The sequence below is a fragment of the Lactuca virosa genome, chromosome 5 (assembly GCF_052849685.1).
Source record: "Lactuca virosa cultivar CGN04683 chromosome 5, Lactuca_virosa_CGN04683_v6, whole genome shotgun sequence".
Taxonomy (NCBI): domain Eukaryota; kingdom Viridiplantae; phylum Streptophyta; class Magnoliopsida; order Asterales; family Asteraceae; genus Lactuca; species Lactuca virosa.
In genome coordinates this window covers 386579602-386591954 of record NC_136430.1, presented here as the reverse complement: position 1 = coordinate 386591954, position 12353 = coordinate 386579602, and the positions used below count along the sequence as shown (strand labels likewise).

The 12353-nt window shown below is 35.1% G+C and overlaps 1 protein-coding gene across 1 annotated transcript; it reads right to left on the bottom strand.

Annotated features, from left to right (window-relative positions):
• Window positions 1-9779: 9779 nt before the first annotated feature.
• Window positions 9780-12135, bottom strand: LOC145113738 (putative lactoylglutathione lyase, chloroplastic). The gene is made up of 5 exons (XM_079049791.1): window positions 12024-12135; window positions 10840-11047; window positions 10659-10764; window positions 9906-10046; window positions 9780-9818 (listed from the first exon to the last, which is right to left on the bottom strand). The coding sequence occupies exons 1-5, from the start codon at window positions 12133-12135 to the stop codon at window positions 9780-9782; spliced, it is 606 nt and encodes a 201-aa protein (XP_078905917.1).
• Between the last annotated feature and the right edge of the window lie 218 nt (window positions 12136-12353).

Sequence of the window (12353 nt, the reverse complement as noted above, 5' to 3'; positions counted from 1 at the left end):
CCTCCTTGAGTGACCACCATACTGAAAATAGACCATTCAAAACATCAGAACACACACACATACACACACACACACATATATATATATATATATATATATATATATATATATATATATATATATATATATATATATATATATATGTAAACATTGAGGGGTCCCATACTCTACAAGATTCCTGGTATCATCGTGGCATTCCTTGACTTGAGTATGAATCCTCTGCTTCCAGTAGTACGGGCTCAAACTTCCTTTCACATATATCCGTACTTTTCTCAACGATTGCCTCGAATCCTCCAAGTTACTCCTCTATCTATACATACTACCCTTAACAAGACAATGCTCCCAACACGGAATCTCTTCCTAGGTTTTCCTAGGGCAAGCCCCATACTAATCTCCGTCATCAGCTGCAGAAGGAACTTCCCTAACACCCTCTAACTAGCTCACGAATACAATTACATATCACCGATACAAGATAATTCTTCGAATGAAAGCTCTCACACTACAACAGTTGGACTTAAACAAGAGCTGCACAATAAAGTTAACACCTAACCTTCTAAAATTATTTAGTCTCACTAATATGTAATTTAGAATATTCACTCACTAGTTAGCTGAAGTTAATGAGAAATCCTAAAATCACAAAGCAAGCAGCATTCGAGCATCGAGTAATCGGAAACAAGAATAACCTAATCAAGTGATCCTATCACTGGCTGATTAGTACTATCATGCAAGTATACAAGCTTATACAGTAGGAATACAAAGGCATCTCTCATAGCATTCTATCATGCAATCCTGAGTAGATCCTTAGCCCTAATCTAGCATTCAATTCACAGGTTCACAATTCAAAGAATAGCATAAAACATGTATGGGTATTTTAGAAAAACTTACTGGAGCTCGGTTGATTGCATGCACCACACCCCTTTCTTTCGTTGGAAAAATATTATCATAAAACATTCTTTTATGAAAAAAATCTACCAACTCCTCAGTTTGACTTCAGACAAACCCCGAGAGTATGCCTGAATCCTCAAACCAAGGCTCTCGTACCAACTTGTAACGTCCCAAAATTTCAGACCAAAAATTTTATTTTTATAATAATAAAACCAGCATCCAAAATGTTTTCATAAAACCATAATGAAATCAAAGTATGTCAATAATCATCCAAATACATCAGAGTCAAATAAAATGCGGAACAATATGGTGTGTGCGATGCGATCATCCCGAGCTCTTCCGCTTTGATCCGGAATTACCTGAAACATAAACTGAGAATCGTAAGCACGAATCTTAGTGAGTTCCTTAAGATACCTCATACCATACATATCAAACATACAATAGGACATGCCCAACACCCATCGGGCCCCACCTGGCATCGAGCCCTGCTCGGAAAAGATCTGTCAATAATATGAGATGGGCCCCACCTCATCACATTCATCAGGTCTCGCCTGGCGCCGGCCCCATCCCGACATTCATACAGACACATACAATACATTCATCAGGGACAGCCTGGCATCGGACCCCGCCCGATATAGATATCACATAACATACATGTAAGAGTCACACAAATAGCTAGCTTCCTAATCATAATAAATCATAGGCCGGCATTGGTGCCTTCGACCTGCCAAGCACAGTGAGGAAACTCACCTCAAGCTGCTGAATATCTCTGATAAAAGCTCGGACTGCTGATCTGGAAAATCCCCGTGCTAACACCATCAAATAATACCCAATAAATAATCGATCCACAACCCATAATTGGAATCCTAGTTCAATTCTCCAACACTCAGGGTAAAATACCATTTTAACCATTCCTTATTTGGCCCAAAATCTGAGGCACAATCCAATAGCACCAAAAAGCCCAATATGGCCCAAAGCTCTAAAAGATTCCCAAAAACCAATACGGGCCCAAAAACTAGAAGGCCCAGAGCCCAACAATGCCTAAAGCCAAAAGGGCTGATGGCCTAACAAGGCCCAAACTCTACTAGTCCGAAAATGGCCCAAAATCGCAAAGGCCCAAACCAATTCTAGTACGCTGCACATACCAGACGTACGCCTGACATACTAGGTTGCATGCATGGTCGCGAACACGGGCATGTATGCGCAACGTACTCTTGAGTACGCCCAACGTACGCACCTGTTAAGCACTTTTTCCTTAAATGCTTAATACTTGCATTCCAACATCCAAATTTCAGATCCAGGTCTAAATGAACGTTAAAGTCATAGACTTTAAGCCTTCGCATGATTAAAAACACCCCAAAGTCCAAATCTAGCATTTTAACTCCACTAAGAAGAACATCAACCTAGCATGGTTGAGTTAAACCCATCAAACTATTATTTTTATGAACAAGGGACCTCAGAAAACCCAATATCTATCATCCCAAGCTTCTGGAGTAATCCATACTCCCAAGCATGGCGTAAAAGACCCAAAAATGCACAAATAAATCCCCAAACTAGATCTATCGTAATGATCCAAGTTAGGATCTTTATACCTCAAATAACTTGCAAAGTTGATCAAGATTCTGGATCTTTAAGCTCCAAGTCCACCAAAGCTTCACCACTAAACTTCACTTCCTTCAAGAGACCCAAAAACACCACAAAACCACACAATGGCTCACAAACACGAAAATGGGGGCTAGGTTTTCGTTCTTAGGGTTTGGAGAAATGGAGGTTGGCTATAAGAAGCTCCCAAAGCAACATAAGTTGATTAACTATGGCACAAACCCTAAAAATTAGGGTTTGCCCTGATAAGAGTACGCCCAACGTACTCCCACGTACGCCAGCGTACGTGGGCGATTCCAACCATCGAGCCAGTACGCCCAGCGTACTCGGCTAGGGACCAAAATGAAAAGAATTTATAATGAATGGTTAAAAGGGAAAAAACCTGAAATGCAATGTTACAACATATATATATATATATATATATATATATATATATATATATATATATATATATATATATATATACATATATATACCTTTTTACAACTCACCACACTTCTTTCACCTTCAAAATCACATATTCTTCTATAATTTCCTCTCTATTTCTTTAAAAAAAAATGAACCCCAACAATCCTAACAATCCAACCCCAAAATCCGATAGAAGAAAAACCAATGTTTCGAGTTCAAGTACCCCAACTCGAAACATTCTTCCATTCGATCCATCCCCAACTTGATGCCCTATTCAATCTTCTCCACAATTTCAATATCAAAATGTTAGACAATACAAGTACCAAATGTTAGTCCCAATATGTTTAAAAAATTTTGTCGTTTTTCCCAATCAACTTTCCCCAAATCATCTCCAAAGCCAAACACCACTCAGTCAATCTCAAACCCAAAGCCAAACCTTACCCTTTTTTTTATGTACTTTTTATTTTAAGTAATGAAGTATTTCTATTTTAATTATGTTTTATGTTTATTAATCATTTTTAAGGAATTATATTTATTTTTTGAATTATAAAGCTTAAAATTAAATAAATTTTTTGTTTTTAAAAAAATAAAAATAAAAGGTAATGAAAGGTGACAATTTACTGTCTTTTGATGAGTAAACTGCGAGTGAGTGGAAAGTTGACGTAACACTAAAAAAGTGAGTCGTGAAAGGTGAGTACACCTTTCGTCCTAAAAGTACTTTTCACCCATAATTATGGGTGGCATGATGATACCGTTTCCCATTTTGATCCTCTATCTTCGAGTTAAAAAATATGTAAGTTTTTGTGTTCGAAAATCGATCTTCAACGAATATTTTGCATCTTGTGTATGCATTTGCTTTGTATAAGATAAACAGAGTAATTTTTCTTCAAGAATTTATTTACTAGATCAAATCAAACTATCTCTAAAGTGTTTTTGGGTTGTAATACCCAAAAACTTGTAAGTCATTTTTGTAAGTTTTTTCCTTATGTTTGTAATATAAGTTGGAACAAACATCATTTTGGGTAGTTTTACTTTGAAACGTGTGGGATAAAAGGACATGGAGTATTAGTGTTATGTATTAATTAACGAGGAAAACCATGTAAAATGTCCAAAACTTTCAAAGTATATGTGTTATAACCGTGGTCGGTTCAAAACTTTGACGTTGAAGTATTAGTCTAGTTGTGTATATATTAAATGTTTGTGTTGGAAAAAACAAGTGAGTCGTACATGGGATTTCATTGGTCTAAGTCTCGTAATGCATGTCAAGAGTTTGATCATTCATATGTTTATGTATTGTATATAGGAACTAGGAAGCATATGCAATGTTAGAGGTGCTAACGAGCACCTCTATAGGTGCAATGTTAGGTCTTTCTTGTAATTAATACTAACATCTTTATTAACAGAGAAAGAAATGAAGAAAGAATCTTTTTGTATTCATTATGTTGACTTTCTTACATATACAAAAACTTTTATATTACAGCTTATTATACGCACATCTAGCTAACATACACCTAACAGATTAACAACTATGATTAAGTTAACTGATTATCCAAACTACTAAACTAACTATGATTAGGAGTAATAACAGAAATGTAACGGTAATACCCCCCCTCAAGATGGACTTTGGAAAATGTTTTTCAAAGCCATCTTGGCCATTATAGGAATCATCTTATGTCGGGGTAATGGTTTAGTAAAAATGTCAGCTAATTGGTGTGTTGTGCGTATGGGCATGAGCTTGATTGTATTATCTAAAATCTTATCTCGAATGAAGTGACAATCGATTTCGATATGCTTCGTGCGTTCATGAAAGGTTGGATTGGATGCAAGCTTGATTGCTGATTCATTATCACAAAAAATCAAAGTAGGTTTATGAGTGTGAATGTCAAAATTGCTCAGCAAATGATGAAGCCAAATAATCTCAGTTGTAGCAATAGCAATGGCTCGGTACTCAACTTCGGTGGATGATCTAGAAACAATGGATTGTTTCTTTGATTTCCAAGAAATCATGGAGTCTCCTAGAAAAACACAAAAACCAGAAATAGATCTTCTAGTATCCGGACATCCTGCCCAATCGGAATCAGAAAAAGCTGTAATCTTTAAAGAAGGTTTAGAAGACAAAAACAATCCTTGACCAGAATTGAGTTTGAGGAACTTGAGCAAATGATTAGCAGCTTGAAGATGAGGTAATCTTGGATCTGTAACAAATTGACTTAACCTATTTACTGCATAGGTAATGTCTGGTCGTGTTATGGTTAAATACATTAACCGTCCAATTAAACGTCTATATTGAGAAGGATCCAATAAGGGTGTCCCATTGAAATTTGATGCTTTACATGCAGGATCCATTGGATAATGGACTGGTTTGGCAGCTAACATGCCAGTTTCTTCTAGGAGATTAAGAATATATTGTCGTTGCGAAATATAAATGCCATCTGTTGATCTGGCAATTTCAAGACCCAAGAAATGTTGTAACTTTCCCAAATCCTTAAGCTTAAACTTGTTGCTTAAAGATTGTTTAATAGAATCAATTTCATGAAGAGAAGCACCTGTTAACACAATATCATCCACGTATACTAACAGAGCTACATATGACGATCCTTTGCCCTTATAAAACAATGAGTAATCAGCTTTCGATTGTGTGAATCCTTGAGAAAGTAAAAATGAAGAAAAGGTGGCATACCATTGACGAGATGCCTGCCTCAAGCCATATAAAGATTTCTCCAGTTTGCAGACAAATGGTTTACCATTTGAAGAGACAAAATGACAACTATATCCTTGGGGTAATTTCATGTAAACCTCTTCATCCAAAGACCCATTCAAGAAAGCATTATTCACGTCCAATTGAATAAGAGGCCAAGAACGTTGAGCAGCTAAAGCAAGCAGTAATTTGACAGTAACAAGTTTAGCGACAGGGGAATAAGTATCCAGAAAATCGATACCTTCTTGTTGATTGAAACCCTTGGCAACAAGGCGTGCCTTGTATCTCTCAACAGTACCATCAGAACGTCTTTTGATTTTATACACCCATTTAGAACCCAAAGCCTTTCTATCAGGAGGTAAGGGTACTATCGTCCAAGTGTTATTTGCTTCGAGAGCCTTCAATTCTTCTTGCATAGCTAATTGCCACTCTTTGGATTTAGATGCTTCAGAATAGGATTGTGGTTCAGACTCAGCTGAAATAGCAAGAGTGAATGCTTGGTATTTAGGTGAAAGTTTGGAATAAGAAAGAACAGAAGATAAAGGGTATTTTGCATTAGTATCAATGGTCACATTGTTTACTAGACCACAATGATAATCTTGTAAATAAGTTGGACGGGTTCTATTTCTTTGAGGTCTTTGATTTCCAACTGAATGATCTTCATTGACAATGGGAATGGGATCTGTATTAGCAACTGTAACAGATGAATCAGGTAAAGGGTCAGAAATAAAAGTATCATCTTGTGAGCAAGGTATGACCATTGAATGAAAAGGGTCTGACTGATGGTTATATATGGAATGTTTAAAAGGAAAAATATGTTCATGAAACACAACATCACGAGATATGAATATTTCTTTTGTCTCAACATCCATCATTTTATATGCCTTCATTCCAATTGGATAACCAATAAAAATACAACATCTGGCACGTGCAGTAAATTTGTCCCTGTGACTGAGAAGTGTTGAAGCAAAAGCTAAACATCCAAAACTCCGAAATCGTGAATAATCTGGTGGATACTCATACAGTTTCTGAAAAGGGGACAAATTATCAAGAGCATGTGAAGGAATACGATTGATAAGGAATGTAGCACATAAAATACATTCAGACCAATATGTTGTGGGAATATTTGACTGAAAGAATAATGTCCTAGCAACATTTAATATATGTTGGTGCTTTCGTTCGACCACTGAATTTTGTTCTGGACGTTGAACACAAGAGAATTGATGCAATACTCCTTTTTGATTGAAAAACTCAGTAAAAGCCAATTCCTTTGCATTATCAGACCGAAAACCCTTAATTTTGGTGTTAAATTGCGTTTCAATCATAGCAAAGAAACGTGGAATTATACTTTGAACATCAGATTTGTGCTTCATCATGTATACCCATGTAAATCTAGTGCAATCATCAACAATAGTTGCAAAATATTGATATCCCTTATAATCCTTTACATGATAAGGCCCCCATACATCACAGTGTATCAACTCAAAAGGTTCATTTGCAATATTGTTGAAAGACTGAAAAGGTAAACGTTTCTGTTTGGCTAAAGGACAAATAGAACATACACTTTTATTCAAATCTTTATTTGAAACAGTGATACTACTAATAGATTGCAACTTCTCATTTGAAGGATGTCCAAACCGTTGATGCCAACAATCAGCTGAAACTGCATTCACATTCACTTGTGCTTGTGCTCTTATACGCATATCTTCAAGCACATAAAGTTCAGCATGTACTCTAGCATTGCCAATCATTCTCTTGGTGTGTATCTGCTTCAAAATAGCATAATCATGATAAAACTTTGCCTTAACAATTTTGAATTTAGCCAATTGAGAAATTGATACTAAATTTAACTCAAACTGTGGCACATAAAGAACATCGGTGAGAATGATATGTTCATTTATGTTAACTTTTCCCATGCATTCAACTTGAATAACCATTTGGTTTGGTAAACGAACACGAGTATGTGAGATATCTACCAGATCATGAAACATATTTTTATCATTGCAAATATGCCTAGTTGCTCCGGTATCTAGTATCCATATATTGGAATTGTAATGGCTAGAAGAGAGAGTCAGAACATAGTGATTACCTGAAGTGGTCATATGATCATGTGAAACAGAATTCACTGAAGCCAATTGACCAGTAAGCATAGCAATAAGTTGTTGGCATTGTTCATTGGTAAGATTTGTAACAGGAGAACTTGTATCATTACAGGAAGACTGACCCTCTGTAGCAGCAGAAACAGCATTCACACATGAACTATTTGAATTTGAGTTCTGATTGAAACGATATCCCGGTGGAAATCCATGCAGTTTGTAACACTTATCAACAGTGTGTCATGAACGCTTGCAATGAGAACACATTGATGAGTTCTTGTTAGAACCTTTGTTGAAATTATTGTTGGAAACTCGATTTCTTGAATTGTTCAAATTGTTATTGAAACTCTGAACATTACAAGCCATTGGAGTGTTCATAGATTGATTATTTCCAATTTCACGTTGTCTTTCTTCTTGAATAACCAAGGAAAAAATCCGATTAACTACAGGTATAGGATCCATGAGAAGTATTTGCCCTCGAATTTGGGCATATGAATCATTTAGACCCATAAGAAACATCATAGTGTGTTCAATTTCTTTTGCCCCTCCACATGTACATAAACCACATGTACAATGAGTATCAAAATTGGATAATTCCTCCCAAAGAACTTTGAGCCTAGTAAAATACGTACTCACAGAATCTTGTCCTTGAACTGTATTCATCAAATCACGCTTAAGTTGAAATATGTGAGGTCCATTGCTCTATTGAAACCTTTCTTTGAGTTCATTCCAAATTGCAGAAGCAGTTTTTAGGTAAATCACTGAAGAAGAAATTTCTTTAGATATAGAATTTAGGATCCAGGAAATTACAATATTGTTGTTGCGATTCCAGGCCTTGAAACGGATTACATCAGTGGCCGGAGGTTGAGGAAGATCTCCGGTAACAAAATCAAGTTTGTTCTTGACTGAAAGGGCAATTGTCATAGACCGAGACCACGACGCATAATTTTCTCCAGTAAGCTGTTGATTGACAAGAAGAGTGCCAGAATTATCCGAGTGATGTAAAAAGTACGGATCATCTGAAGAAACATTTGAGTTTTGAGAACTTTCTCCAAACATTTTGACAGAAACAAAAGATCGAGAAAATCAAAAGAACGATCTTAATGAAGAACACAAATAGAACGGATTGATTGAATCAATCAAACAGAAAACAATCAAAGGGAAGGAATCAATCAAAGATCATGAAAAAGGAACAATCAAGAATAAAGATTGAAATCAGGGATGCGGAAGCAAAAAAAAATTCTCTGATACCATATTAACAGAGAAAGAAATGAAGAAAGAATCTTTTTGTATTCATTCTGTTGACTTTCTTACATATACAGAAACTTTTATATTACAGCTTATTATATACACATCTAGCTAACATACACCTAACAGATTAACAACTATGATTAAGTTAACTGATTATCCAAACTACTAAACTAACTATGATTAGGAGTAATAACAGAAATGTAACGGTAATAATCTTTACATGGCAACTATGTTTAAACCCGAAAAATATCAAATAGACAGGTTTTTTTTTTTTTTGAAAACAAAACGTCATGTCTTTTGTTAAAAAACAACTAATAAATGCTGATGTGGCATGTCCTGTAGGCAATCACAACCATGACTTAATCTAAAAATGAGCTGAATTAGCCAAACCGAAAAGGTACCCTACTCCTAAATTGAAAAAAAGAAAATACTAAAATGTTAGGTCTTTCTTGCAATTAACCCAAAAATCTAAAACTATACAACAATTACAAGTAATTATATCAAACCATCTAGTTGGAGTAATGACACTTTGGGGCTCGGTTCGAGTCCGCTTACAACAAAATTGGTTGATTATTTACGCCTTACAACAAAATTGTTTTACAAAACCTTTATACTAAACACTTCCTTTACAAAAAACACTTTCATGCTTAAGCTTGTTTTTTAAAATATAAATTAATATAATGCTTGCTGCAACAACCACTATTTTCTCATCTACAAAATTGAGGTTGATACACACTCAAATGTGCAACTCCTCGATGACCTGTTTTATGACCTTATATGAAGCTATATCATGTAGATTTTTATTTTTATTTTTATTTTTTTAAAGTACTCGAGCATCATTATAGCTCTTTCAGAAAATCAACATTATCAACAAGAACCTGCAATATAATGAAAATAATTTATCAAACCAATTTATTTAATTAAATTATAGTGTGTACACTGTTAAATTCGGTAATTTTTTTTACCGTTTTCCAACCATCAGGATCCAAACATGCTGTGATTTTGGTGTCTATATCAGGCAAAGGTCCAGGTTCTCTTGTAATTTTCCCGCCAAAAACTTTAACTGCTTCTGCAGATTTATAAACATCATCTGTCCCTATGGCTATCTGTTAATAACCACAAATCAGTTAAATATGACATGACATAACATAACAGAAACTGAACTCGTTGTGCTGCAATTGACGGGGGAATAATGTCAATGAGAAGAAAACTGTCATTTGTTTATCTCACCCAAAAAGGTGGGGCAAGGACTTACTCCTGATCTCTTGTTTACACAAAAGACATAAATGCCCTCCTCATCCGTATCATTAAAAATAATCCTACAAAGCTTATCCACTCCTGGCCTTCTTAGTTATATTATGTTTTGTCTTATCATGCCATTTTTGTGTTAAGTCATGACATATTATGTTTTGTTATGTCATGTCACATATAACAAATGCAGCCTGAGCATATGTAAACTTTTTTTATTTTGGAAAAAGACCTGTGCATAAGCATTGCCCTTATCGTATAATTAGTCTTAGGCCCATTTTTTACACAAGACATATAACAAATCAGGATGGTTAAAAAATTGTTCCACCCAAAAAGGTGGGACAATGAGTACTATGAATCTTTGGTTTACATAAAAGACGAAAATGCCCTTCCTAATCCTAAAAAAACCCTAGAAAGTTTGTCTTATTGTAAGTTTTTTAGGATGGCTTACTGTAAGTGAGTTCAATGACAAAGTGCGAATCTTCTGGGCCATATCCAAGAAATGCATTTGTATATCTCTCCTCGGTGTTGTCTCGCTTCCTTAACAGTTTCATCCCCAGGCATTCTCTATAGAACCTGACCCCACATTTTGATTAAATTACAGAATTGACACTAAAAGAACCAACATAAATGGGAATTAAAAAAACTTACTTTATTGTTCTATCAATATCACCAACATGATAAACAACATGGAGCATTCTTCTGTTGTCACGTTTGACCCATTCCAAGGCACTTTCTTTGCTACTTATCGTGCTTCCTTGGGACATGTTACTGACTGTTTTAGTTGAGATTACGTTTCCTTCACGTCTTATTAACTTACACGATTTATTATAACCGAAAGTTTGTGACTGCATTTCCACTGGATAAACATACAAAGCTACAGATTTAGTTTTCTAGGATGATGATTGATGAGGTTATTTTGATATAATCATGATTTATGAGGATGATTAGTTTTCGATTATGCTTGTGTTATATTGCTTTTGAATGTTGATATTGATTAGTAGTCGATTAATGTATGATCATCATCCAGATCCTAATCATGTTGAATTTGATTATAGGCTAAAAGTATAAATTTCTTTACAGGTGCCAAAATCAACATCTTGAAACTAGAATCGACGTGAAATAAATGAAGCTTAGACCATCCACATCAGTGCAATACAACTAGTCTTTCAAACGTGACACATCAGAATTTATAATTACCTCTACATCAGTGCAATAACAACCTTCTTTCAAATATGGTCTCCACTGCCACATCAATAACTACTTTATTTTTTTATAAGATATTTACTTTAATATTAATTCAATAATAAAATAGTATAAGTAATGACCATGTGTAATCTAAATAAAAACAATTATTAAAATAAATACTCATCAAATAATAACGAACTTGACCATTAGTCTATAAAAAAATAATGTTGAAAACAATATTTGATGATCGAACCTATCGTGCTTAAAATAATGTAAAGGAAATTGATTAATTAGAATGTTAATAAAAATAAGGATGTAATATCTAAATAGTATTATATAAAGATGATGGGTCCCATTTATGATTTGCAAGCCTTTCATCTGCTGAAAGACATATGCTTAGTTGGCTTGCAAACGAAGTCTACATGTACTTTGAAAGGAGATTGCAAGAGGCGATGTGGATGCTCTTAGTTACAAAGCCTGAACCTTAAATTCCATGCTCCCAAACTCCCGACAATGCAAAAAACAAGGAATAATATATTCTAAAATTCCAAATAGGAACCCAACCTCAATAAATGCATCTTAGAAACTACAAAAAAACGCATCAGAATCTCGAATCCAATTGAATGGAAGGCTATGCGCTTTCATACCTCTGGTCAAATCGAACGAATTAAACCTCCGAGATGAATTGAAGGCTGAAAAAGTTGCACCGAATGGAGATGATGCCATTGATGAGAAAGGACGGATTGTGGAGGACGCCATTGCTAAAATTCTGACCATATTCATTCAACAATCACACACACAAACACGCATTCGTGAATTTGAATTGCTCTATGTATCTGAGGCCTGAGGGGTATTTTGTTCATGATGGGCTGTTTGGTTCCGAGTTTATGAATATTCTTGATCCGGCTGAGATGGTTTAGGGAGTCCGTATGGTAAATTGGTATAAAATTGAAGGGCTTTTGACATAAAACTTTTTA